This window comes from Drosophila ananassae, chromosome 3R (assembly GCF_017639315.1).
Source record: "Drosophila ananassae strain 14024-0371.13 chromosome 3R, ASM1763931v2, whole genome shotgun sequence".
Lineage (NCBI taxonomy): Eukaryota > Metazoa > Arthropoda > Insecta > Diptera > Drosophilidae > Drosophila > Drosophila ananassae.
Window position 1 is genome coordinate 12,817,044 of NC_057930.1, and position 27,154 is coordinate 12,844,197.

Here is a 27,154-nt window from a genome sequence, read left to right on the forward strand (position 1 = left end):
CTCCGCTGCTTGTTTCCTTCACCTTTGGCGATCTAGTGACTTGAGATTTTCCTTCTTAAGAATCCTAACTTTTCTCCCTCTTTTAAACCCAACTGGAAGCATAAATCAACTTAATGCCTGAAATTGGCCAATGCTGCCAAAGCCAAATAAATAAACCCACTCGGAGAAGAGTTCGGAATGGAATCGAATGTTCTTAAGTGGAGCAGCAGTTGCAATGGGATCCGCTAACGAAATTAATGGGCACGGTGGCGTATGAGTAATTTGAAATGGTGTCCTGGCACTTCTCACCTGGCCTGTCTAATGGAGTTTCCACCCGAGTCTCAGTTTTCTCCAGCTGAGGTGCGAAACGGCTTCTAATTAATATTGTATGACTACGCAAATGGAGAGGATTTGGAAGGATATGTAGGAGGAGGAGGGAGTTCCCAAAGGACTGGAGGATGGCAAGTCATGTGGACTAATGATAAACACTTTCCGAGGTAAGCGGAAACCGAAGGGGAACTAAGCCGAAGCGGATGCGCCGATAGCAGGAACAAGAGAAACAGGAAGTGCAAGGACATCATCCACAGTTAGAAGAGAATACATTTAGGAAGTAGTTTAAAACTTTGAAAATTAAAATATATTTTTGAATGAAAATGCAGAGTGGGAATTTCGAGCTTTAAGTTAATGTTTGTGTGAGTGGAGGGAGTTTAAGAACTATGCCACCAAATGACAGGGCACTGGAGATCCTCTCCTGCCTAATGAGGCATTTAACATGGAAACCAAATGAAAACCCCCCCAGATGTAAACAAAGTTAACGAGGGAAATCAGAACAATCAAATGCCTCGCTCCATTGGAGATGGAAATCGGGAAATGGAAAATGGGGCTGTCGACTATCTCGTCATATTGGGTGATTCAATGGAGGAAGTGAAAGTATCTGGAAGTTGCAGGGCCAGTTCTGGAAAGGCATTTTCAAGTTTCCAAATGGGGCAGAGATGAGAATGCAAAGGAAAATGTAAAGCTGCCGCAATTTGTTGCAAAAACAAAGAAAGTTTTTCATTCCGAAGAGGAAGGGAAATGCAACAAAGTAGAAGAAGGGAAATGCAGAGGGAGATATTTAAATCCTTTTCCTCTGGCTCCCCTCTGACCTCTCCTGCGGAAGTGACTGCAATCAGCCACGCCCCTTTTCTCGTATCTTTTCTTCCGCCCACTTTGATGGAGCTTGATAAAAAAACCAACAGGGTTTTTTATATTCTGTCGACACTTTTCTCCGCAGAGGAAAGTGGGCGGAAAATGTGAGAAACGGAGAAGGGGCTGCCGCTTCCTTGTTTACATCTTGTGAGTGACTTTTATTGCCTCCCGCCTAGATTTGCATTTCAGGGCAGTCTGAATGTCCCTAATTGGAAATGGGTTAAGGATGAGAGATTCGTAAAAATCAGTAGGGCTAGAGGGTTTAATGATCGATCCTAAATGGGGGTCCTGCGAGTCTAAACAAACATTATCCCAGCTGTGAATGGAAAACATTTCGCAGATGAAAGGAAGCCAAAGGACTCCTCCTCGGCTTCGTTCTCATTCTCGCCGCATTGAGCAGCAACTCTGAATGTGGGAGCATGAAACTAAGTGCTGCCTTTCAGGACCTCCATGTCCTTCCACACCCTGCTGCATCCCACTATTCCCGCCCTTCTAGTCTCACATCCAGCTTCCCTGAATCTGAATCCTTTCATTTCACATTTAACCGAAGAAGCGCAACTGAAAGAAAACTGAAAGGATGCGGCAAGCCTGGGAAAAGGATCTGGACATGTAGTGGCGGGAAGAGGGGTGAAAAATAAGGATAGAGAGAGAAAATAGGGACAGGATACAGTCAACATTCGCTGACTTAGCTGCAATTATGGGTGATATTTTTATGAACTTGGTGTCAGCCCAGACCCACACTGAGACACACTTCCCGCCCCATGACACACACACTGGGGCAGGAGTGAGAGAGAGCAGGATGTAAGGAGTGGAAAGAGACAGCAAGTCAGTCAAAGGACGAAAGCTAAAGGCCAAGCGGTGCATGGAAAATTGAGACGAAAACACCAATTGTTTAAGGATGTTCCAAGGAAGGGGGGAAAGCAGGTGAAGTACAATGATGAGGAGGCTTTAACTAAGGATAGTATGGGTAAGAAATATTACAGTTTCGATTTACCAATTATCTCAGTAGATTATCTCAGGTATTTCACAGAATTATTAATCAGAGATTTCACAGAACTAGTAGCAAGTGTATGGAGTTATTAAGGCTCAAGTATTTCTGAACAACTACTTCAAGTATTTTCCACATTTAGGAAAACCACAATGGATCATTTCCTGTTGCCTCTTTCCCAGTTTCCGAATCATAATTAATTTCACTTAGTTACGGTTCCCACCACTGGCACTTTCCACCAAAAAAGGCCAAACCAAAACGAAAAACCGCTCAAATTTCCCTCAGAGCCGGAACAAAAAGCAAAAGTTAATTGTTCAAATATTTTCAGAGCACACATGCAACGCCCTTTGACCTCCCCAGCCCCAGCCCCATACCCACCTCCTCTATCCCCTCGATCCCCTCAAACAATGGAAAATGGACAGAAATCTGAGCCAAATATTCCACCCCCTGCACTTCCACCCCACCCTCCCGCAGTGATTCACGAGGCAGTTAAACATGGGAGCGCTTTCGTTGTTAATTTTTATTGCTATGCATGGGAGGCGCCAGAAGGGGGTAATAGGGGTATCCTTTGTTGCAGGTTTACCGCCAGAGGAGGGAAAACAAATTCGGAGGGCTGCCAGCACACTTTCCATCACATTTTCATCGCTTTTAATTCCAGGTTCAATAAAAATCATCAGCAATTCATTTTCAGTTTCATGGCCCTGCCATTCGGCGCGGAGTTTTATTTCCCTTTAAGAGTCTCGCTGGAGAATGACGAAACTCTCCATTCTCGTCATAAAATTAAATTTCTCCGCAATTAATTCAGAATCTCTCCTCCTCTCGCCGAACTTTGCTGGAATTTTTATCGCCGACCCGGAATGACCTTCGCATCGATTTCCACGCCTCCCTGCCTCCCACTGCCATTATTTTATTTTCTTTTAATTTATTTATCTTTTTGGGAGTGTCGCTCCTCGAAGTTGATTTCATGCTCCAGCTCCTCTGTCTTTGTCTACGGCCCCTCCCCGTCTCTTTCAAGCTTTTGTCTCCTCCAGTCGCTGCTCCTGTCGCCTCTTAATTGTGTTTAAATTAATGTCGAAGTGTGTCGAAGGGAGAGCCACTTTTGTTTATCTTTCGAAAATTGTACTAAGCTGAAATTAATTTCAGGAAATTTATTGCTCCGGAAATTGAGAAAACTCCGCACGGAAAGCGCTCTGGGGATTGTGGTAATCGGAAAAACATTCGTTCGGATTAGAAAACGTAGTTTACATCCAAAGGATCAATGCATCCATTCAGGAGCATCGACAAAAATTCAGCAAGCGTTAAATTATCCATACGTAGGGCCCATAAATATTTATAATCCATATACTGCCCCCCTTGAACTTTGCCCCGCGGATCGGAGAATCGTAAACTTTCCACCAAAACAACAACAACAGGGGGAGGACTTTCCCTGCACGGATATTTTCTATTTTGTCGCTGCGTTTTCATTGCTGATTTTTATCACGGGCTCATTGAAAATTTACGAGTTTTCACAGCGAATAAATTGCGCGCCGCTCGCCATTTTATTATCTGCAAAATACTCGGCGCATCGGAGGGATACACGAGTATCTAATGGATACACAGACCCCAATTGAGACACTTTGCCTAGACCACGGTCTTCATCTGTCTGGGAAACTCCTGGAGGGAAGGGTGAGCCAACAAATAATGATGAGAGGCGAAAAACGCACTCACAGGGGGAGGAGGAGGGCGCTAAGAGCAACTTATTATAAAAAAGAAAATCAAGGTGGGTAGCGGGGAGAAAGTGGGGCGGAAAAACTTTGGCGCAACTTTCAGCTTCTTTCAACTCTCAGCTGCATGTGTTGCATACTTTGTGGCGCTCGCAGGAAGCATGAAAAATGGCGACGGGGGGAATGAAAATATTGCGAAATTTCAGCCCCAAGTAAACAGAAAAACTAATTTTTAATGTCCCTCGCAGGACGCGGAGAAATGGGATGCGGCAGAAAAGTTTATTGCTCCGATTGCGATGCAAAATGTTGTCACTTTGTAGCCTGACAGCCAGGATCATCAATCGCCCTAAATGCTGCAGTCGCTCATTTCTCTCGCTGCCAGGATCTCTCTCAGAAGGAGCTCAAGAAACGGAGCAAGCCAGCAGGACTATAACTACTTTTCTGCTGCCAATAAATTTTCAATTTCCGTCTTGAAATTTGCAATTTATTTCCCTGCAAGCTAATTTCCCCCTTCTGGCCATCTCGCCGGCTCGGCTCCTTTGTGAGCCACTTTCCGAGAGTTTCCCAGCACTTTCCACACAACCTTACGAGAGTTTATCGAAGGACATAAATATGGCAGAAAATTGCATTGTCTGCCGCCAGGATTGCCAGGTTGCATGTGCTGCAGAGAAAGGTAAACAAGTGCGGGGACTCCCCGCAATCCTTTGTCAAAGCCGCAGCTTCCCAGCTCCTCTTCCCTCCTCCGGAATCATAAATCACGGCATTTCTGTCAGCAGTTTGATTTGATTTGCAGAATCTGCGAAAACATTTCGTAAATATTTATCCTCCGCTTTTTCCGCAGGTTTTCAACACTTTTTCCGACAGGGTTGCCACCCCACCCCACTGCCCGCCATTCTTATCCCAGAATCAACACTCGGAACTGAAAAAATATTTCCACTTTTCCACTTGTTTTTACTTTTTGCTACTTTGTAGTGCAAATATTTTCGCACTTTTCCGCCGTTTTTGCTCTTCATTTGCCGGGGTGGGCGTTTTCGGAGAGGGGCGTGGCCGTGACTGTTTGTTTTCTTTTGATGTGCTAAATTGGTGCACCGATTGCATCCAAAATGGGATTTGATCTGCTTGAAATTATGAGAAGGATACACAAGAAACTCTGGGAGGGGAGGTCCTTGCTTTGCATACTTAACTCTCAAGCAGCAGCGGTCCTTTGGGAGTCCTTCCACTTGATGCCGACGACTTGCGAGCAGATTTCCCCCACAGGCGCCGCTTTTCCCCTCAAGTGAAACATTAAACTTTGCCCCATCAGAGCCAAAGGATAAAAACAACAGCGGGGAGTTACTCGAAGGATAATGGCCCAACAAGACTCGACAGCAATAAGGGATAACATTTTCAATAACCCAACGGAAAAGGGCAATATTGCGACATTTCCCTCGCCCTCTTATTTGTTTCTGGAGCATTAAAAATAATTTCCTTAAAGACGAATCCTTTCCAGGACCTTATGGGCATTCATTCGCTTTGTCTATGTTTAACCAAATCAAAGATTCGGGAGGGAAAGTGTGAGAAAGTGGCTAAAATCGTGTTAAACTGGTGCCCGGCCACTTCCCTTCTTGCGACCACTTCGAATCTAATTTGTCTAATTAACTCATTTCGGGTTCACCCTTCCCGGCCTCTGGTATTTGTCTTTCACATCCTTTTCTTATTTTCCAGGAGAATCCCACTGAATCCTGTCATCCTTTGGAGCCTCTAATTATGCGAGTTGGCTAAAAATGCGAGTTGCGTTGCCTAATTGCAGGCGACTGCCTCCAAGGCGGCTTACGTGGCGTATACGCGACGTGGGGGGCTTTTCATTTTCCTTAGCTCGGTTTTTGTCCCTAAGGGCTGTACTGTCGCGTCCTTTTTAAAATAAAATCACGCACGTTTCCAAGAGATGTAAAAGTGCGGAGGAAAATGAAGGAATATTTAGACATATCCCTGGCTGTTGAAAATTAAGACTTTGAAGAGTCAGTGCCGCGTTTAATCTGCGTTTTCGTGTAAGAAGGGGAAACCAGGACTCACAGCCACAAATATGTCCTTGAATCTTTAGCTATCCTGAAACGTTTTGAGGTTTCACTTGGCTTCCTTACTTTTCCGACTTTAAACCGCAATGAAGACCATTTCGTATTTAATCAAGATGTAGTAGGGACTGATTAAAGTCACTTTCTCCCACACATAAGAAGAATGAAACCGCTCAAAGCACTCTGTCTCCCTCTGTCACTTAGCTATGCAAATTGGATGAGCCGCAGGAGGTCCTCTCACCTGAAAGGATCCTCACAGCGATGCACTCCGGCATCCTGTTTACTCTCAGTCCGTTTGTTATGGCCAGCAATTAAAAATTCAAACTACGATTGTGTCGACTGCTTTTCCTTCTAATTCCAATTGCGGATTGTGGAGAAAATGTCCCCAAAGGACAGGCAAAGGACACCCCGAGGATGCGGCTCAACTGGTCTCAATTGTTATGAGGCTGCGGTTTGATAATGGAATGAATTCGCTCGAATTTACAAACCAGGGGGAGCAGAAGGCTTACTTGAATTTAATTGAAACCCTTTCGGACAACACGGAATTAATACTTCCTCAACTTGACTGAACGAAAGGACAAGGACTACCCAAGATAAGCAGCTTAAAAGAAGTCACAAACGACAGCCTGACTCGAAACTTTAAAAGGTGCAAAAAGGAACCAACATGGAAAAAACTGGTTGGGGGAAAGGGGCAGTGGAGAAAGGTACTTGCTGGTGACACCTGCTAAAAGTTCGCCAGCAATCATAACTGCCAAACGGAGAAAGCCAGGGGAAAAGTGTTAACTTTGCAACAGTGTCAGAAACTGCAGGCGCATCGGGAGAACCCTTCAAAAGTTTGTTTCGGCCATTAGCAGGTGGAAAAACGAAAAGTTTCAAAGGAACATGATAAGGTAATTGTTTACAAAGCATTAATAGTGACAGAATCATGCTTGTATCTGAGTATTTTTACTCGCAGTCAGGTCCCAGTGCTCCCTCAACAAGTAATTTGATATAATTACTTTGGTTATCCGAGCTAACATCATTCTGTCATTAGGCGGAACTCACTAAAGGTATTACCATTGTTGCGATGGGCCATTTCATTTGGACTTCGGCGATGGTCCCACCGAGTCGGAGGACTCGCTTTCGCAGGAGTTTAACTCACTTCACGCTGAGAGCCACCCTCTACGGGTCCTGGGTCCTCGGACTATTTCCCTTCACCTTCGACTCTGGAAAGAAACAACTGCATCGGTCCAGATGGCTGCTTGCTTATGGTGTGATTCTTAACATTGGTCTGTTAATTTTATCCCTTCTGCCGGTCACGGATGACCATAACATGATAAAGGAGGAGGTATTCGCGAGGAATCCGCTGGTGAAACAGGTAGAATTTTTGGTGGAGATAATCAGTTTGGCATCAACAGTAATCATTCACCTGCGGACCTTTTGGCGGAGCAAGGAGTTGGTCACGATTCTCAACGAACTACTTCGGATGGAAAGACGCCACTTCAGGCGGTTAACGCTTGGGGATTGTATTGAGTTTGATAGAAATGTGATATACAAGGGTCTCATCATCGTTTTGGAGATAGGTTCTTCGTTGGTCATCTACTTTGGAATACCAGATAGCAAAGTCGTGTTGAGAGAAGCCTTCTGCATCTACCTGGTTCAGCTGGAGGTTCTTCTGGTGGTAATGCACTTTCACCTGGCTGTCATTTACGTTTATCGTTTCGTGTGGATCATAAACCGACAACTCCTGAGTCTGGCCAACCAGCTGCGCAGCTCCAAGAGAGTAGATCCCGATGAAGTCCTTCTGCTCCTCCAACTCTACAGTCGGCTGGTTGAGCTGAACGATCACATTGCCTCGATATACGATGTTCAAATGATCCTTCTCATGACCACATTGGTCTCGGCCAACATCACCATAGGCTACGTACTAGTCATCATGCTTATAAACTCCAATAGGTTCTCCATTCTGGTGGTAATTATCTTCTTCCCACAAGCCTTGATTATCAATTTTTGGGATCTCTGGCAGGGAATCGCCACGTGTAATTTGGCGGAAAGTACAGGGAGAAAAACATCAACAATCCTGAAGTTATTCAACGATATCAGAGGCATGGAAAAGGAGTTGGAGCAAAGAGTGAGTATCTATGTTTATATTTATTATCTTTTTAATGGATATGTTTCTTAATCAGATTACTCAGTTCACCTTGTTCTGCAATCATCGAAGGCTGAGATATCGCCATTGTGGACTGTTTTCCATAAATAACGAAATTGGGTTCCAAATGGTGGTTACTAATATTTTGTATGTGCTCTTCTTGGTTCAATTTGATTACATGAACTTAAAGTATGAATAAATATGACAAGTTTAACATGGATAAGTGTAAATAAAACACAAAAGTTTTGATAAATTAGCGGACTGATAGTGGCCACTTTAATTTAAAACCTCTTAAACTGATATTGAGAGACCCAAGGGATGACTTTAATTTATCTGGCTTTCCATCTTGGTAACCCTTTAAAAGCTCATATAACAGTTCGCCTCTAGCCAGTACTATTCATTTCGTAAATGTCTTTGGGGCAAACTAATACAATGTCCAAAAGCTGTGTGGTCAAATATACCCTCAAAATTGGGAAATGAAATGATTATTTTTCACTTTTATTTGGCAGTTCTCCAAATATATTGTCTTTTCTGGAACATAAACAAACAGCTTATGGGAGTCCTTAGCCACTTGAAAGTGGATGGAACTGTGGACGTTTTGAGAGTCAAAATACTTATTCGACTGTGCGGTGAGGTTCTGGACTTGAACTCGGGCTTGACTTCTATTTACGATCAGCAAGTTATTCTATTCATGATCACCCAGATGTTCAACAACGTTACTATGGCCTACATTCTGATTTCCCTATCGGCCAACGCAAAAAGGTCCATCATACTCGTTATTCTAGTGATTGCGCAATTCCTGATTCTGACTATGTGGAATCTTTGGCTGACAGTTGCCTCATGTGATCTAGTGGAGAGCGAAGGAACAGAAACTAAAAGGATCCTAAAGCTATTTACCGATGTTTTTAATATGGACCTCGAACTGGAGAGAACTGTAAGTCGCATTCCGATGTCCTTTGGCCAATATTAACTTGGTGATTTTTTTTTTGTCCAGATAAATGAATTCGCCATATTTTGCAAGCAACGCTCCTGGATTTTTTTTCCATGTGAAATGTTTACATTAAACGTTAGAATGGGTTTTCGTATGATTATCACTAATGTATTATATGTGCTCTGCATTATACAGTTTGATTATACTAATTAAAGATTTAAGAATTAAAAGTAATTAATTTTCACAATTAATAATAACGAAGAAACTAAATATCTAGCGGCAATGATACTTTAAATTTCATTGTCATTTCATTTCAGTCAATTTAATCAATTAAAAGGTTTTAATTCCCAAAGGAGATATGAGGTGCCTCTAAAAAAATAAATTCGTAATTATCGATTAGGCTGTGCAACCTTCCACAATTCATGTGAGAGTCAGTTTTCTCCCAGGACTTGCCACGAATCGAAGTGAAAAGAAAAGTGTATCCCGCAGTATGAGAAATTTAGTCAACTTTACGTTAAGATCCATAGTTTATGGATCCTGGATTCTAGGAGTTTTTCCCTTTACCATCAACTCTGGAAATAACCAAATTATTTATTTAAAATCGCTTCAAATTTATGGTCTTCTACTGAACTTCGGTTTACTGGCGGTGGCCGTTTCGACATACCAGGGTGAAAACACAGGAATGGAAATATATGACAAAAATGAACTGGTCCAGAAAGTAGAATTCTCTTTGGACCTATTAGCCGTGTTAGCAATCATTGTGATTCACTTGTTGACGATGTGGAAAAGCCGAAATTTTCTCAAGATTCTCAACGAACTCTGGTCCATCAACCAACAACACTTTGAAAACATTCCTCGAGAAAAATGTTATTTTGATCGATGCGTACTCTTCAAAGGTCTCTGTATAGTCCTGCAAATCCTGTCTATTCTATTACTGAATTTTGGATTTCCCCAAGAAAGCAGTAATATCTGGAGCACTCTGAATATATGGTTCTATTTAGCTATTCTCACAGGAGCTCTACTTACAATGGCCCACTTCCACATAGCACTGCTCTATATTTATCAATTTATTTGGAGTATCAACCAACAGATCTTGGAGTGTATCGATCATCTTGAATTAGGTCAGAGGCCAGATCCCGAGGAAGTCCTGGTATCCCTACGACTCTTCTCTCGTCTTCTGCATGTGAAGGATAAGCTCTCCTCCATTTACGAGGTGGAAACGACGCTCGAGATAGCCATTGTGTTCTTTTACAACATCGGTGTGGCTTACTCACTCATTATATTTTCTTTAAACGCAGGGAGATACAACATTTGGTGGCTATTCATAATTATACCTGTATATATTTTAGTAAACGTTTTCGACCTTTGGCTGGGTATTATGATTTGCGATCATTTTGAAAGCGAATGCAGAAAATCTTCGAAGATCCTTAGACTTTTCTCGGATTTTAGTGATTTGGACAAGGATTTGGAGAGAATTGTAACTAAATTTTAACATATTTCTGATCGCAATAATGATCTTTGTTTTTTTTGCAGGTCGAAGAATTTGCATTATTTTGCAGCCATTGTCCAATCAGGATTCGACTTTTTGGACTCTTCGATGTAAATTATAAAATGGGTTTCGGCGTTATCAACACGAACTTTCTATATATGTTGTTTTTGGCCCAGTTCGATTATAGGAATATGCGATTGAAGTAGAAAATTATTAAGTCACCTCTAAAAAAATAATACAAACAATTTAATATCTCAGGCCACAGGACGAAAATCAACTAATGTGCATCTATTTAATAAACCTAAAAGCGTTGTATAGATTGGGTTGTATAGATAGATTACATATTCCCTTTCGAGTTTTCTGTTTGTTGTTCTTCCCTCACCTTGCCCCTTTTTGGCCCTGTTTATATTTGGTTTCCGGGTAATTTACTGCTTCACCTCCGACTGTCATTTCTCCGTTGAAGTTGGATATGTTTCGACCACGTCGCGGCTTCTGCCCTAAACTTGCTTGGCTCATTCTTAAGTCATCTTTATATACGTCCTGGATTCTGGGTCTCTTCCCCTTCATCTACGATGGCCAAAGAAAGAAAATGAGAAGATCGCTACGACTCCTCCTCTATGGATTTATCCTTAATAATATCAGTGTGTTGTTATTTGTTTTCAATGGCGTGAAATTCAAAAGGAGCAGAAAATTGGAGGCCTTTCAGCGGAATACGGTTCTGGAGTTGATTAACTGGCTAATATCTCTGCTCAGTTTGGTCGCAGCCGTTGTGATTCACTTGATGAACTTCCTTGGAAGCAAGAAAGTCCTGAAAGTGATAAATGAAATGTGGAGCCTGCAGCAGGAGCACTTCAGAAGCTACAATGTGCTTCAAAATTGTCCACAGTTTAGCCACATTGTAGTGCAAAAAGGATTTACCATTTTGGCCCAGACAGGGAATCTCCTGATAGCTCATTTTGGAATGCCCGAAAACGAATCGCCCCCTTACTTGATACTCTTTGTCAGTCTAACGCAGATAGCCATCAACCTGACGGTCATGCATTGCTTTCTGGCAATCCTTCTAGTCTACGGATATCTCTGGAAAATAAACGATCAACTCCGGAAAATGTTCAACTACTTCAATGGCAATCGCAGGGCTGACTCCTCCAGGATTCGGAACCTCCTCTCCCAGTACAGTCGCCTCTTGGAGTTGAGCAAAAGCATCCGGTCTGTGTACGATCTCCAAATGGCTCTCATCCTCGCCGGGGGCTTGGCTGGCAATATAGTTGTCATATTTTTCATGATAGTGTACGGCATCAGCCTGGGCCACAGTTCGATATTTTTAGTCATTTTTCCACAGACCTTGATCGTGAATATTTGGGACTTCTGGCTCAGCATTGTGGTGTGCGAAATCACGGAGCGTGAGGGCAAAGAAACGTCTATTATTCTTAAACAATTCACTGACATTGAACACTCTGACCAAGACATAGAGAGAATCGTAAGCAACTTTCATAAATAAGTAGAAGAATAATCAATTCTTTTTTTTTAGGTCAATGAGTTTTCTTGGCTTTGTGCCACTGGGAAATTTCGCTATCAGTTGTTGGGATTATTTACAATCAACTACAACATGGGTTTCCACATGATCATCACCAGCTTTCTGTATCTCCTCTACTTGGTTCAGTTTGATTTTATGAATTTGTAATGATTTTAAAATAAATTCTTGGAATTGGAGTGTGGATAGTGCAAAATTGGGTTCCAAATAATCCAGCCAGCTCTCCACATTTCCTTCGCCTGCCATTCGATTTTATGAACTTGTAATTCCCTCGAGCCTCCGATTAACTTTCCGGATTTCCATTAGAGCTGGCTGTAAATTGAATGGCTGGCATGGGCATGAGATGCAATATGGAGCAGGTGACATCACGACATCGTGGCAATAAAAGCCGAATCACTGAGTTGCTGTCGCCGAGTCGAGTGAATGACTTGCTGTTGCGAAATGTGGGCGGAATCGGAACAAGTCCCCTGGGGCGGTGGGGCAGGCGAGCTGCAGCAATAAAAGCCAAACTCGTTTTAGCCAAAACGAGGCTATGCAAAATGCCGAAAGGAGAGCACACAAAAACACACTCTCAAGAGTCAAAAGCATCTGGAGCAAAGGAGTAGCTCTAAAAAGAAGTGCAATTAAGGCCAACAAATGAACGAGTTTAGAGCATGCTGTTGGTAGTATTTCTTTTTACTTTTTTTTTTGGTTTGGCAAGAAAGCAAGGATTCTGCTTTTCACTATTTTCTAGTGAACAATGAATGGAGAAAAGCACAAAAGCTACAGAGGTAGAGTGAACCAGCATGGTGGCCAGAAATGATAAATATTAAATTAAATAATTTAAAAAATATATATTCAAATAGTAAGCAAAATATATTAATAACATCACACATAATGTTACCTATTTTGATTATATTATCATAAAATTCTAAAAACAATGTGCCCCTTTTATTAAATCCATTAAGGTATCACATGGCGTATGAGTAATAAAATAAACAAAATTCTGCTGTTAAAAAATTGTGAAACTAATTCTTGACACTTAATTAATATTAATTCCTCTCTAAAAGAAAGTCAACCCTTGTATGTTTTTCAATTTTCTTTGGCCTGGCCTGGCATGTGTGAGACTTTTCCTAATTTTCCCCAAAGCGATTTTGTCTTGTTAGCAAGCCACCTGCTTTTGATTTATGTCGAAAGTTGTATCTGTTATCTGTTTTATTATGCTTTTTTATTCAACTGGCCCTTTGTCCAGGCATTTGCAACATTTAGGCCAAGTAACTGCAGAAAACCGTAGCTGACAGGCAACAATTAGGCCAACAATGCCTGGCTGCCAACAAAAGTCAAACAAAAGATTGGAACAGGACAAGCATCTGTGTGTCTTCATGGGAGTGGGTTTGTGTAAGTGTGCCAGGTCCTTGGCATCCTTGGCTGTCAGATACAGATACAGGCGCCTGGTCGAGAGACCCCCATTATCTTCGATTATCGAGAGCACAAAGCCAGCAGGGATAACAGGCCGAGCACCACCACTCGACACAATCGCGCAAATTGATTTTTATTATCCTGTGTTGGGGATTCCCCTACACCCTACTCCCTCCCTCTCATCCCTTGGCCTCTGCCATAAAAAAAAAAAAAAGAAAACCTCCTGTGATATCCTCCGGTTTCTGGCAAATTTCCTGCTCATCTGCACGGCGAGCAAACAAAATATAAACTCGAGTGTACACAAGCATTTGATTTATTGCCCTGGCCCAGGACATCCGCCAATTGTTGTCCGCCACGTGGCATCGGCAGCTCCCCTTCCCAACAGTCCTGGCAGTCCTGGGCATCCTCTTCCACTTTCTCCTCCACCTTTGTTTGCCCAATAAAATTCCAGCTGAGGAGTCAGCATTAGGTCAACATTCTTGCCGTTAGCGACTCGTCAACATTTACTGATAATTCGACTCGTTTCGACTCGCTCATCTCGATTTCTGCCAGCTTTCAATATATTTTTATTAAAATGACAGCATCTGGTTATCGCTCCGGCAGAGGGCAGCGAATTCATAAAAATACATTCCTTTTATGATGATTCGTCCTGTCAGCGGAAAAGTATCCCAAATGGATATTCCCAATTGCATCAACTACGTAGTATTCTCTTCGTTGTTTTTCTCGCCATTATTCGAGAAATTTGTTTTATATTATTTCCCATTCTATTGCCGATTTTATGGGGTTTCATCCAATATATTGCTTATTGGAGGAGTGAGGAAATGTTACTTTATGAAAACACTTGAGAACTTTTCATAAAACAGGAATTGTAGAACAATAAATGGAAGACATATTCTTTGAAGGAAAAGAAAACATACAGAAGAGAAATATAATAACAACTTGGATAGAAATATATATATTCTAATAGTTAAATAATATAAATAAAGTCCCGTCTTTCTGTCGGACTATCATCCTTCTTTCATTTTAATTATCAGTGACAGCTTCTCAACCAGAAAAGTTTCATTTAAGTTTCGCCAAACGAAATTTCTTTAGTTTCAATATTTAGACAGACTTTCCACTAATTGCCCAGCTTTCCTTGGCTTCTTTCCCGCTAAAGCCCCCACTCCTTCTATATTTTTCAGCCAAATTGGTTGCCTAGTTTCGTTCTTGGATCTAGAACCTAGATGGAGACAAAAATCGGCTTTGCTCGTCGCTGAATTGTTGTTTAAACTGCCAGCAACTTGCTGCAAATTGGCAATTATTTAATTTCGCAAACTTTTCTTTCGAACAGCGAGCTCAGCAAAACTTTCAAGGGAGATAGCTCCCGCACTCCTCTACGATCCGATCGGCTTATATAAATTGAGGGCTGGAGGCCAAAATTATAACGCTTTGGCAAACTAATTAAGGCCGTCGACTCGATGCGATGTGAACAATTGGCGGGCATTTATCGTAATTAGAGAAAGGTCTGCGGGACCCACAAATTTCCTTGGAGTTCAAAGTCCTTTTCATTCGGTCCACCTTCTCGCACCCAGGGGCAATCAAATTTGTAAACCATTTTGGGGTTGGGGGAAAACATATAAATTTGAATTAAAAATCTGCCGATAAAGTTGGACCTTTCATTTGCAGGCCATGGCAACCCTTTGGGCCATTGAACGTTTTTACCCAAAAAAAGAATCGTTTCACCTTCTAATTGCTATAAATGGACAGTCTGCCTAATTTCGCGGAAAGTCTTACGGCAAATTTTAATTAATTACAAATTGAGGTGAACCCGAGATGATGGGTGGATATAAAATTTGGGGGATTATTCAATCAGAATCGCGGTTAATGTCGGCTATAAAATAAATTCCCCCAGCCGGGCTGATGTCTATAATCCTATAAAACAATGAAAAACAAAATAAATACACAGCCAGACAAAAACAGAAGCCTGTGAGGAAATTATCGACGAAATTTACGAGCCAAGGAAACTCATGAGCAGGCGATGGTACATTTTGGCCAACTAATGCGTCCATCAGGACTTTTATGGTGTAAACAAAGCCATGAACAATTTGCGCGCATTCCGGACAAAGCCAATAAATCAAATGTATTGGTAAAAGCGAATGCGGAACGAACTGAATTGGCCGAAAGTTCTTGCCGAGACAAGCTCCTTTCTTGGCCAAAATAAAAAGGGAACGAAAGTGGATAGGTTAAGGATTTCGTATTCTGTATTCTATATTCTGGAGTCGGGATTCACGATTCAGGATAATAAAAATCAATTTACGCACTTTGGCTGTGAGCGACATGGCGGCGTTTTTGTTGTCGCTTTATTGCCGCTTCTGCCGCGTCTGCCAAAGTTGTTTTTGTCCCCTTTGGCTTTGTCTTCTCTTGCCGCCTCCCAGCAGGCCCTAATCGGGGCTAATGGGTATGACACCGGAGGGGGGTTTGGGTCGGAACGGGGAGGTGTTGGCCTGGCCGTGACAGCGGTTGCCCTCTCTGTCAATAAGTGGCTGGAAGTCAGCTTATCCGCAGCTTCGAGTGGTGATTTTTTTCGCAGGATTTATTCCTGCCACCCAGGATATTAATTGTTGCTTTCCATAGGGAGCCGAAGTCCTCAGAATAAAGGTCGTATTTTGGGAATAATATTTAGGTTCTAAGATATATGAGGGGATTAGGGAAAGGGATATATTTTCTTACAAATATTATTTATTCAAAAACCACTACCAATTTTCCTATTTTAAATAAAAAATGTCCGCTACTCGGAGAACAAAACACACATGAATTTATATGAAAATCCGCCAAGCAATAAATCGTGGAAAATGCTGCTGGCACCAGCTGGAAAATGGCAGTGTGGAAAATTAGCAAACGCCAAACAAAGAAAATGCAGCATTTCCCTCTCGCTTTTCCCGCATTGCATCTCGCATTGTTGGCTGGAAAATCCCCCAGAATTCTTAGGAAAGCACAAACTCGCTCCTTTGTTGGCCCTAATTGTGCTGCGTTTCACAGCTACTCCATTTTGCAGACTCTTTTGACTTTTACATGGCGTGGAATGGGAAAAAAGGACGAATGCTTCCCTTTTATTTATGCATTTCTCTGCTGATGTCCTGCGGGCGTGTTGCTGAAAAGTCACCACGGCGTTCACTTAGACACGGCTCCTTGAAGGGTTTTCACGTGAATGTGAAGGGGGACAGCCCCGTGACATCTTGAGCTGTCACTTTTAATCCTGCAGGTTTCCCCCTTTGGAGGATCTAGCCTCTCGACTTCAGACAAAGTGTGAACCAATTAGAGGACACTATTCGCTTTTAATAAACACACATCACAAATTCCAAAAATCAAACTGGATGAGAAACAAGAGGTACATGAAACTGGTAATGGTCATGCGGAATCCCATCTCGTAGTTCACAAAGAACAGGCCACAATGACTGAACCTCAGCCTTCGGTGGCTGCAAAATAAGGAGAAGTCGGAAATCTGAAAAGAATTTCATCAATAATGCTATTTAAAGAACTTAGAACTTGATCCTTACACTCCTGGCCACCTTTTCATCCAGGTTTTCAATGTCATTGAATAGTTTCAGGATGGTGGAGGTCTGTTTTCCGGTTCTCTCCGCCAAATCGCAAACTGCAATGCTCAGGCTGAAATCGAAGACGTTAACTATCAGGGTCTGAGGGATTATGGTCAGTAGCTTTACATCAATCTCCTTCTTCAGGCTGATGACGAATATGATGAAGAAGTATATGGACATGATGTTGGCGGAGAGGAAATTTACCATGACCCAGACCATTTGGTAGTCGTAGACTTTGACGAGTCGGCCATTAATATCCAAGAGGCGATTGTAGAGGCTGAGCAGGTAGTCCACTCTGGAGGCCTCCACAGTCCGTCCCGCGGCCAGTTCATTCACCAGCCTCAGGAGCTCTCTGTTGACAGTCCACACATATCGGTAGACATAGACGACGGCGAAGTGAAAGTGGGAGACTCCCAAGAGCACTCCCAGCAGCACCAGGCACAAGCTGGTCACGCCCAAGAAGAGCTGCCTGTTGTAGTTTGGAGACATGCCGAGTTCCAGGAGCAACATGGAAGCCAATTCCAGAACAATCGAGAGTCCTTTGTAGAGGACAAACTTGTCGAAGCTGCACCACTCCTCCAAAGGATAATGACGGAAGTGCCTGTGGTTGAGGTCCATCTGCTCGTTCAGAATCCTTTCGATGTCGCCACTTTTCCAGTAAGCCCGAAACAGCATGAAAGATACCATCATAAGACTCAAAATGTCGTGAACTCCGTTGATCTGCTCGGCCAAAGGATTCCGTCGAAACACCTCCATTCTCTCCTGACTCTCGGCCTCGGTGTCGTTGCAAAGGATCAGGGCCACGAGTCCTGCATTCACAAGGACTCCATAGATCATTAGCCATTTGGAACGGTGCAGTTTCCGAGTCCAGCTGTCGAAGGTGAATGGAAATATTCCCAGGATCCAGGAGCCCAGCAAGGCCGCCTTCAGGGTGAGGCTGACCAACTTCTGCCGGAGGCCACTTCCGCTGGGGCGGAACATTCCGGCCCGGAGACTTTGACACAAATGTACGGAACTGCCACGGCCTAAGGACGAGTGCCAGCTGCGATAAGGATGGCTGAATATCCCTTTTGGGGTGAGGATTTTACTTGAAGGTATTAATTGTACTAGTCAGCACAGCAATAAGTATCTTATCATCTCATACAGTTTTAATTATATTCCAAAAGTTATGTAATAGCCTTAGCTATAAAATAATAAATTTTTTCAGGTTTGAAATAGAACCTCTTCTGAATCAAAAATATATCCTGTTGGCTAGTGTTCAAATAAGTTAGTAGGACAAATGAGTTCTTTGGGTTCATAATGCCAGAAACATTTTCTGCGATTAAATCGTTTAATTAATGTGATGGGCGATGATGGGACGGCAGTTGGAGTCCAGTTCAAGTTTCTGGCCTGCCATTGGGTCACTTCTGATGGCCAGGTCGTAAAAAATAATTGCCGAGCCAGGGAAAACATCCTTCAGAACAGCCTGTCAATGCAATTGAAAGCTACTTCTGTGAAAAGCATCGAGTGGGATAATACCCCAGGCATATTCCTCTTCAAATCTGGAGAGCTCTCCTCCAGCTTTTCCAACGTCGACAGGAATTTCCTCGAGAGGCTTTCCTCCCGCCTCGGACGAATTCTGCAAACTTGAGCAAATGAAATTTCATTCAATTAGTGTGTCCGATGACAGGTATGATGCCTCAATGAGCCCAGAAAAGAGTCGGAATGTGGGAGTATAATTGTTGCTGTTCAGTCAGGTATTGTAAGTCCCTGAAATCCAATCGATTTGGGACCTTTGATTAATTAGGACTAATTGGTGTTTGAGACAGGAATTATTCGGCCACACCTAATATTTTCTATAAAAGGCACACAATTATCCTTCTTTGAGTTTGTCTATTTGTGGTTTTATTTTTTCTCTGCTCTAATGGCCGAAACAAACTTGTGAAGGGCTTCAACTGGTTCCCCCGATGCGCCTGCAGTTTCTGACACTGTTGCAAAGTTAACACTTTTCCCCTGGCTTTCTCCGTTTGGCAGTTATGATTGCTGGCGAACTTTTAGCTTTTTTAGGTGTCACCTGCAAGTACCTTTCTCCACTACCACTTTTCCCCAACTTGTTTTTTCCATGTTGGTTCCTTTTTGCACCTTTTAAAGTTTCGAGCCAGGCTGTCGTTTGTGACTTCTTTTAAGCTGCTTATCTTGGGTAGTCCTTGTCCTTTCGTTCAGTCAAGTTGAGGACTTATTAATTCTGTGTTGTCCGAAAGGGTTTCAATTAAATTGTACTGAGTCTTCTGCTCCCTCTGGTTTGTAAATTCAAGCGAATTCATTCCATTATCAAACCGCAGCCCCATAACAATTGAGACCAGCTGAGCCGCATCCTCGGGGTATCCTTTGTCTGTGCTTTGGGGACATTTTCTCCACAATCCGCAATTGGAATTAGAAGGAAAAGCAGTCGACACAATTGTAGTTTGAATTTTTAATTGCTGGCCACAACAAACGGACTGAGAGAAACAGGATGCCGGAGTGCATCGCGGTGAGGATCCTTTCAGGTGAGAGGACCTCATGCGGCTCATCCAATTTGCATAGCTAAGTGACAGAGGGAGACAGAGTGCTTTGAGCGGTTTTATTCTTCTTATGTGTGGGAGAAAGTGACTTTAATCAGTCCCTATTACATCTTGTCTAAATACGAAATGGTCTTCATTGTGGTTTAAAGTCGGAGAAGCAAGGAAGCCAAGTGAAACCTCAAAACGTTTCAGGATAGCTGAAGATGCAAGGACATATTTGTGGCGGTGAGTCCTGGTTTCCCCTTCTTACACGAAAACGCAGATTGAACGCGGCACTGACTCTTCAAAGTCTCAATTTTCAACATCCAGGGATATGTCTAAATATTCCTTCATTTTCCTCCGCACTTTTACATCTCTTGGAAACGTGCGTGATTTTATTTTAAAAAGGACGCGACAGTACAGCCCTTAGGGACAAAAACCGAGCTAAGGAAAATGAAAAGCCCCCCACGTCGCGTATACGCCACGTAAGCCGCCTTGGAGGCAGTCGCCTGCAATTAGGCAACGCAACTCGCATTTTTAGCCAACTCGCATAATTAGAGGCTCCAAAGGATGACAGGATTCCGAGGGATTCTCCTGGAAAATAAGAAAAGGATGTGAAAGATAAATACCAGAGGCCGGGAAGGGTGAACCCGAAATGAGTTAATTAGACAAATTAGATTCGAAGTGGTCGGAAGAAGGGAAGTGGCCGGGCACCAGTTTAACACGATTTTAGCCACTTTCTCACACTTTCCCTCCCGAATCTTTGATTTGGTTAAACATAGACAAAGCGAATGAAAGCCCATAATGTCCTGGAAAGGATTCGTCTTTAAGGAAATTATTTTTAATGCTCCAGAAACAAATAAGAGGGCGAGGAAAATGTCGCAATATTGCCCTTTTCCGTTGGGTTATTGAAAATGTTATCCCTTATTGCTGTCGAGTCTTGTTAGGCCATTATCCTTCGAGTTACTCGCCGTCGTTGTTTTTATCCTTTGGCTCTGATGGGGCAAAGTTTAATGTTTCACTTCGAGGGGAAAAGCGGCGCCTGTGGGGGAAATCTGCTCGCAAGTCGTCGGCATCAAGTGGAAAGGCTCCCAAAGGACCGCTGCTGCTTGAGAGTTAAGTATGCAAAGCAAGGACCTCCCCTCCCAGAGTTTCTTGTGTATCCTTCTCATAATTTCAAGCAGATCAAATCTCATTTTGGATGCAATCGGTGCACCAATTTAGCACATCAAAGGAAAACAAACAGTCACGGCCACGCCCCTCTCCGAAAACGCCCACCCCGGCAAATGAAGAGCAAAAACGGCGGAAAAGTGCGAAAATATTTGCACTACAAAGTCGCAAAAAGTAAAAACAAGCCGAAAAGTGGAAAATATTTTTTCAGTTTCGAGTGTTGATTCTGCGATAAGAATGGCGGGCAGTGGGGTGGGGTGGCAACCCTGTCGGAAAAAGTGTTGAAAACCTGCGGAAAAAGCGGAGGATAAATATTTACGAAATTTTTTCGCAGATTCTGCAAATCAAATCAAACTACTGACAGAAATGCCGTGATTTATGATTCCGGAGGAGGGAAGAGGAGCTGGGAAGCTGCGGCTTTGACAAAGGATTGCGGGGAGTCCCCGCACTTGTTTACCTTTTTCTGCAGAACATGCAACCTGGCAATCCTGGCGGCAGACAATGCAATTTTCTGCCATATTTATGTCCTTCGATAAACTCTCGTAAGGTTGTGTGGAAAGTGCTGGGAAACTCTCGGAAAGTGGCTCACAAAGGAGCCGAGCCGGCGAGATGGCCAGAAGGGGGAAATTAGCTTTTCTGCAGGGAAATAAATTGCAAATTTCAAGACGGAAATTGAAAATTTATTGGCAGCAGAAAAGTAGTTATAGTCCTGCTGGCTTTCTCCGTTTCTTGAGCTCCTTCTGAGAGAGATCCTGGCAGCGAGAGAAATGAGCGACTGCAGCATTTAGGGCGATTGATGATCCTGGCTGTCAGGCTACAAAGTGACAACATTTTGCATCGCAATCGGAGCAAGAAACTTTTCTGCCGCATCCCATTTCACCGCGTCCTGCGAGGGACATTAAAAATTAGTTTTTCTGTTTACTTGGGGCTGAAATTTCGCAATATTTTCATTCCCCCCGTCGCCATTTTTCATGCTTCCTGCGAGCGCCACAAAGTATGCAACACATGCAGCTGAGAGTTGAAAGAAGCTGAAAGTTGCGCCAAAGTTTTTCCGCCCCACTTTCTCCCCGCTACCCACCTTGATTTTCTTTTTTATAATAAGTTGCTCTTAGCGCCCTCCTCCTCCCCCTGTGAGTGCGTTTTTCGCCTCTCATCATTATTTGTTGGCTCACCCTTCCCTCCAGGAGTTTCCCAGACAGATGAAGACCGTGGTCTAGGCAAAGTGTCTCAATTGGGGTCTGTGTATCCATTAGATACTCGTGTATCCCTCCGATGCGCCGAGTATTTTGCAGATAATAAAATTGGCGAGCGGCGTGCAATTTATTCGCTGTGAAAACTCGTAAATTTTCAATGAGCCCGTGATAAAAATCAGCAATGAAAACGCAGCGACAAAATAGAAAATATCCGTGCAGGGAAAGTCCTCCCCCTGTTGTTGTTGTTTTGGTGGAAAGTTTACGATTCTCCGATCCGCGGGGCAAAGTTCAAGGGGGGCAGTATATGGATTATAAATATTTATGGGCCCTACGTATGGATAATTTAACGCTTGCTGAATTTTTGTCGATGCTCCTGAATGGATGCATTGATCCTTTGGATGTAAACTACGTTTTCTAATCCGAACGAATGTTTTTCCAATTACCACAATCCCCAGAGCGCTTTCCGTGCGGAGTTTTCTCAATTTCCGGAGCAATAAATTTCCTGAAATTAATTTCAGCTTAGTACAATTTTCGAAAGATAAACAAAAGTGGCTCTCCCTTCGACACACTTCGACATTAATTTAAACACAATTAAGAGGCGACAGGAGCAGCGACTGGAGGAGACAAAAGCTTGAAAGAGACGGGGAGGGGCCGTAGACAAAGACAGAGGAGCTGGAGCATGAAATCAACTTCGAGGAGCGACTCTCCCAAAAAGATAAATAAATTAAAAGAAAATAAAATAATGGCAGTGGGAGGCAGGGAGGCGTGGAAATCGATGCGAAGGTCATTCCGGGTCGGCGATAAAAATTCCAGCAAAGTTCGGCGAGAGGAGGAGAGATTCTGAATTAATTGCGGAGAAATTTAATTTTATGACGAGAATGCAGAGTTTCGTCCTTCTCCAGCGAGACTCTTAAAGGGAAATAAAACTCCGCGCCGAATGGCAGGGCCATGAAACTGTGAAAATGAATTGCTGATGATTTTTATTGAACCTGGAATTAAAAGCGATGAAAATGTGATGGAAAGTGTGCTGGCAGCCCTCCGAATTTGTTTTCCCACCTCTGGCGGTAAACCTGCAACAAAGGGTACCCCTATTACCCCCTTCTGGCGCCTCCCATGCATAGCCATAAAAATTAACAACGAAAGCGCTCCCATGTTTAACTGCCTCGTGAATCACTGCGGGAGGGTGGGGTGGAAGTGCAGGGGGTGGAATATTTGGCTCAGATTTCTGTCCTCTTGCATTGTTCAAGGGGATCGAGGGGATAGGAGGTCAAAGGGCGTTGCATGTGTGCTCTGAAAATATTTGAACAATTAACTTTTGCTTTTTGTTCCGGCTCTGAGGGAAATTTGCGCGGTTTTTCGTTTCGGCTTGGCCTTTTTTTGGTGGAAAGTGCCAGTAGAGGGAACTGTAAATAAGTGGAATTAATTATGATTCGGAAACTGGGAAAGAGGCAGAAGGAAATGATCCATTGTGGCTTTCCTAAATGTGGAAAATACTTGTGGTATTTGTTCAGAAATACTTGAGCCCTAATTACTTGATACTTGTTCTGTGAAATCTTTGATTAATAATCCTATGAAATACCTGAGATAATCTACTGAGATTATTGGTAAATCGAAACTGTAATATTTCTTACCCATAATATCCTTAGTTAAAGCCTCCTCATCATTGTAGTTCACCTGCTCTTCCCGATTCTCTTTAATATATCCTGAAATTGTTGGTATTTTCCTCTTAATTTTCCATGCACCGCTTGGCCTTTAGCTTTCGTCCTTTGACTAACTTGCTGTCTCTTTCCACTCCTTACATCCTACTCTCTCTCACTCCTGCCCCAGTGTGTGTGTCATGTGGCGGAAAGTGTGTCTCAGTGTGGGTCTGGGCTGACATCAAGTTCATAAAAATATCTCCCATAATTGCAGCTAAGTCAGCAAATGTTGACTGTATCCTGTCTCTATTTTCTTTCTCTATCCTTATTTTTCACCCCTCTTCCCGCCACTACATGTCCAGATCCTTTTCCAGGCTTGCCGCATCCTTTCAGTTTTCTTTCAGTTGCGCTTCTTCGGTTAAATGTGAAATGAAAGGATTCAGATTCAGGGAAGCCGGATGTGGAGCTAGGAGGGCGGGAATAGTGGGATGCAGCAGGGTGTGGAAGGACATGGAGGTCCTGAAAGGCAGCACTTAGTTTCATGCTCCCACATTCAGAGTTGCTGCTCAATGCGGCGAGAATGAGAACGAAGCCGAGGAGGAGTCCTTTGGCTTCCTTTCATCTGCGAAATGTTTTCCATTCACAGCTGGGATAATGTTTGTTTAGACTCGCAGGACCCCCATTTAGGATCGATCATTAAACCCTCTAGCCCTACTGATTTTTACGAATCTCTCATCCTTAACCCATTTCCAATTAGGGACATTCAGACTGCCCTGAAATGCAAATCTAGGCGGGAGGCAATAAAAGTCACTCACAAGATGTAAACAAGGAAGCGGCAGCCCCTTCTCCGTTTCTCACATTTTCCGCCCACTTTCCTCTGCAGAGAAAACTGTCGACAGAATATAAAAAACCCTGTTGGATTTTTATCAAGCTCCATCAAAGTGGGCGGAAGAAGAGATACGAGAGATGGGGCGTGGCTGATTGCAGTCACTTCCGCAGGAGAGGTCAGAGGGGAGCCAGAGGAAAAGGATTTAAATATCTCCTTCTGCATTTCCCTTTTTCTACTTTGTTGCATTTCCCTTCCCTCTTCGGAATGAAAAACTTTCTTTGTTTTTGCAACAAATTGCGGCAGCTTTACATTTTCCTTTGCATTCTCCTCTCTGCCCCATTTGGAAACTTGAAAATGCCTTTCCAGAACTGGTCCTGCAACTTTCAGATACTTTCACTTCCTCCATTGAAACACCCAATATGACGAGGTAATCGACAGCTCCATTTCCCATTTCCCGATTTCCATCTCCAATGGAGCGAGGCATTTGATTCGTTAACTTTGTTTACATCTTGGGGGGGTTTTCATTTGGTTTCCATGTTAAATGCCTCATTAGGCAGGAGGGCAACTCCATTGTCCTGTCATTTGGTGGCATAGTTCTTAAACTCCCATCACTCACACAAACATTAACTTAAAGCTCGAAATTCCCACTCTAATAATTGCATTTTCAATCCAAAATATATTTTATTTTCAGACAAAGTTTCGAACTATTCCTTAAATGTATTCTCTATTAACTGCGGATGCTGTCCTTGCACTTCCTGTTTCTCTTGTTCCTGCTATCGGCGCATCCGCTTCGGCTTAGTTCCCCTTCGGTTTCCGCTTACCTCGGAAAGTGTTTATCATTAGTCCACATGACTTGCCATCCTCCAGTCCTTTGGGAACTCCCTCCTCCTCCTACATATCCTTCCAAATCCTCTCCATTTGCGTAGTCATATAATATTAATTAGAAGCCGTTTCGCACCTCAGCTGAAGACAACTGAGACTCGGGTGGGAACTCCATTAGACAGGCCAGGTGAGAAGTGCCAGGACACCATTTCAAATTACTCATACGCCACCGTGCCCATTAATTTCGTTAGCGGATCCCATTGCAACTGCTGCTCCACTTAAGAACATTCGATTCCATTCCGAACTCTTCTCCGAGTGGGTTTATTTATTTGGCTTTGGCAGCATTGGCCAATTCCAGGCATTAAGTTGATTTATGCTTCCAGTCGAGTTTAAAAGAGGGAGAAAAGTTAGGATTCTTAAGAAGGAAAATCTCGAGTCACTAGATCGCCAAAGGTGAAGGAGACATGCAGCGGAGGGCCAAGGAACTCTGAGGAAATCAGAAGGAAAGTGGCAAACGAAAGTGCAATTTACAATGAAAATCAGGCAGAGTTATTACCTTCTTCTACCCTCTCCACTCTCCATTCACTCTAAGAGCCCAGCAGTCGTCCATTGAAAAGTTTTCAACTCGTTCTGAAATGGCATTTAATTAACATTCAGCCGCAAGTTGGATCCTCGTTGGAGGGGTGGAGTCAGAAGACCCTATATACTATAATTTTATTGCAACAGTTGGCCATCTGGCCTTTCACTTCGCCCCTTTCTCCGCCACTTTCCCCTCCCTGCCTCTGCGAATTGAAACTTTTATTTCTTCATTATGGCAGCTCAGTTCGATTCTGGTCATCATCCTCAGTCGAGGTGAAACCATGGAATATCCTTCCTGCTCCTCGCCGCTCGACATTTCGGTTTACATATCCTTGTGGGGCTTCGCTGAATTTCCTCCATTTCTGGTGACATGTTCGGCGTTATTTTGTGTTCTTTTTTAATTGAACGGAGAGGAGAGGAGAGGAGAGGAGAGGAGACTTTAACGAATTTATCGACAGCAGGATGCAGGATGGCATCTCCCACACAGACACAGAGTCCTGGCGTGTAACATATTTTATGCATGCCTCAATGGGCGCTCACTGAGCAATGTGGGGGAGTCGGCGGGAGAGAGTGGAGAAAGCGAGAAAAGGAGCAGCGGAGAAGGACACTGAATAGCAGATGTCTCTATCGCTTATTCAGGGAATGTTGTGTCGAGAATCGCGACAAGTGGCTCCTGCGGGAGACGGAGAAGTTGGAGCTTGTGCGGAGAAGAGGATTATCCACATGCAAATTCGAGTGGGTTGCCATCTTGCCAGCTCTCCATTGTGGGATCCTGCTCGCAGGATATTAACCACCTGGAACATAAACAGCAACAATGGCCCCGTAATCCCCGCCATCCATAAATCATGCAACACCTTCGACCTGCTTTTGAGTTGAACTACTGTCGCACAATTGAGACGGGAAAACGTGACTCTCTGGCAGTTGCAACTTGACTTTCCCCTCTGGCCTCCAGTTGACCTCCCTGCTCCTGCCTCCTGCCACTCTTGCCACTCCCCACCCCTGCCAGCAGGATCTTCTAACTGAAAGCTGAGATATTCATGTTCTCCGCAGCATTAGCATCTCAAACAGGGCGAAACATTCAAATTGATGTGACCCCAAGACGACGGGGGAACAAAGCGCGCAGGACGAAGGCTTGAGGATGAAGGATAAAGGATAAAGGGTGGAGGATGGGGGTCAGAGGAATTTCAACGTTCATCTCCATTTGAGCAAAGAGGCCACCTCAAGTAGTGATGCATTTGGGCCAGGGAGGCGGAAAAGTCGGTGAAAATTCCTATTTTGCTGGCACGGTCGCGGGCATGCGTGGGCGAAGGAGGCGAAGGAATTTTCCACTTTTCCGAGTGTTTCCATTTGCATTTGTGGGCCAACGGAATTCCAAAATGTAGACCAAGTGGAAAAATAAATTCTAGAGGGGGACTGCGAGCAGCAATGCTTTCATTTCATTTCA

General features: G+C 43.4%; 3 protein-coding genes across 3 annotated transcripts; 2 read left to right on the forward strand and 1 right to left on the reverse strand.

Annotated features, from left to right (window-relative positions):
- Positions 1-6,084: 6,084 nt before the first annotated feature.
- LOC6502400 (putative gustatory receptor 22a) lies at positions 6,085-8,236 on the forward strand. The gene is made up of 3 exons (XM_001963268.3): positions 6,085-6,799; positions 6,865-8,019; positions 8,075-8,236. The coding sequence occupies exons 2-3, from the start codon at positions 6,976-6,978 to the stop codon at positions 8,234-8,236; spliced, it is 1,206 nt and encodes a 401-aa protein (XP_001963304.2). The 5' UTR covers positions 6,085-6,799; positions 6,865-6,975.
- Positions 8,237-8,487: 251 nt separating this feature from the next.
- Positions 8,488-12,138, forward strand: LOC6502401 (putative gustatory receptor 22b). The gene is made up of 6 exons (XM_044716216.1): positions 8,488-8,971; positions 9,032-9,162; positions 10,046-10,227; positions 10,318-10,445; positions 10,921-11,934; positions 11,986-12,138. The coding sequence occupies exons 1-6, from the start codon at positions 8,519-8,521 to the stop codon at positions 12,136-12,138; spliced, it is 2,061 nt and encodes a 686-aa protein (XP_044572151.1). The 5' UTR covers positions 8,488-8,518.
- Positions 12,139-16,714: 4,576 nt separating this feature from the next.
- On the reverse strand, positions 16,715-17,942 carry LOC6498676 (gustatory receptor for bitter taste 22e). The gene is made up of 2 exons (XM_001963266.1): positions 16,923-17,942; positions 16,715-16,867 (listed from the first exon to the last, which is right to left on the reverse strand). The coding sequence occupies exons 1-2, from the start codon at positions 17,940-17,942 to the stop codon at positions 16,715-16,717; spliced, it is 1,173 nt and encodes a 390-aa protein (XP_001963302.1).
- Between the last annotated feature and the right edge of the window lie 9,212 nt (positions 17,943-27,154).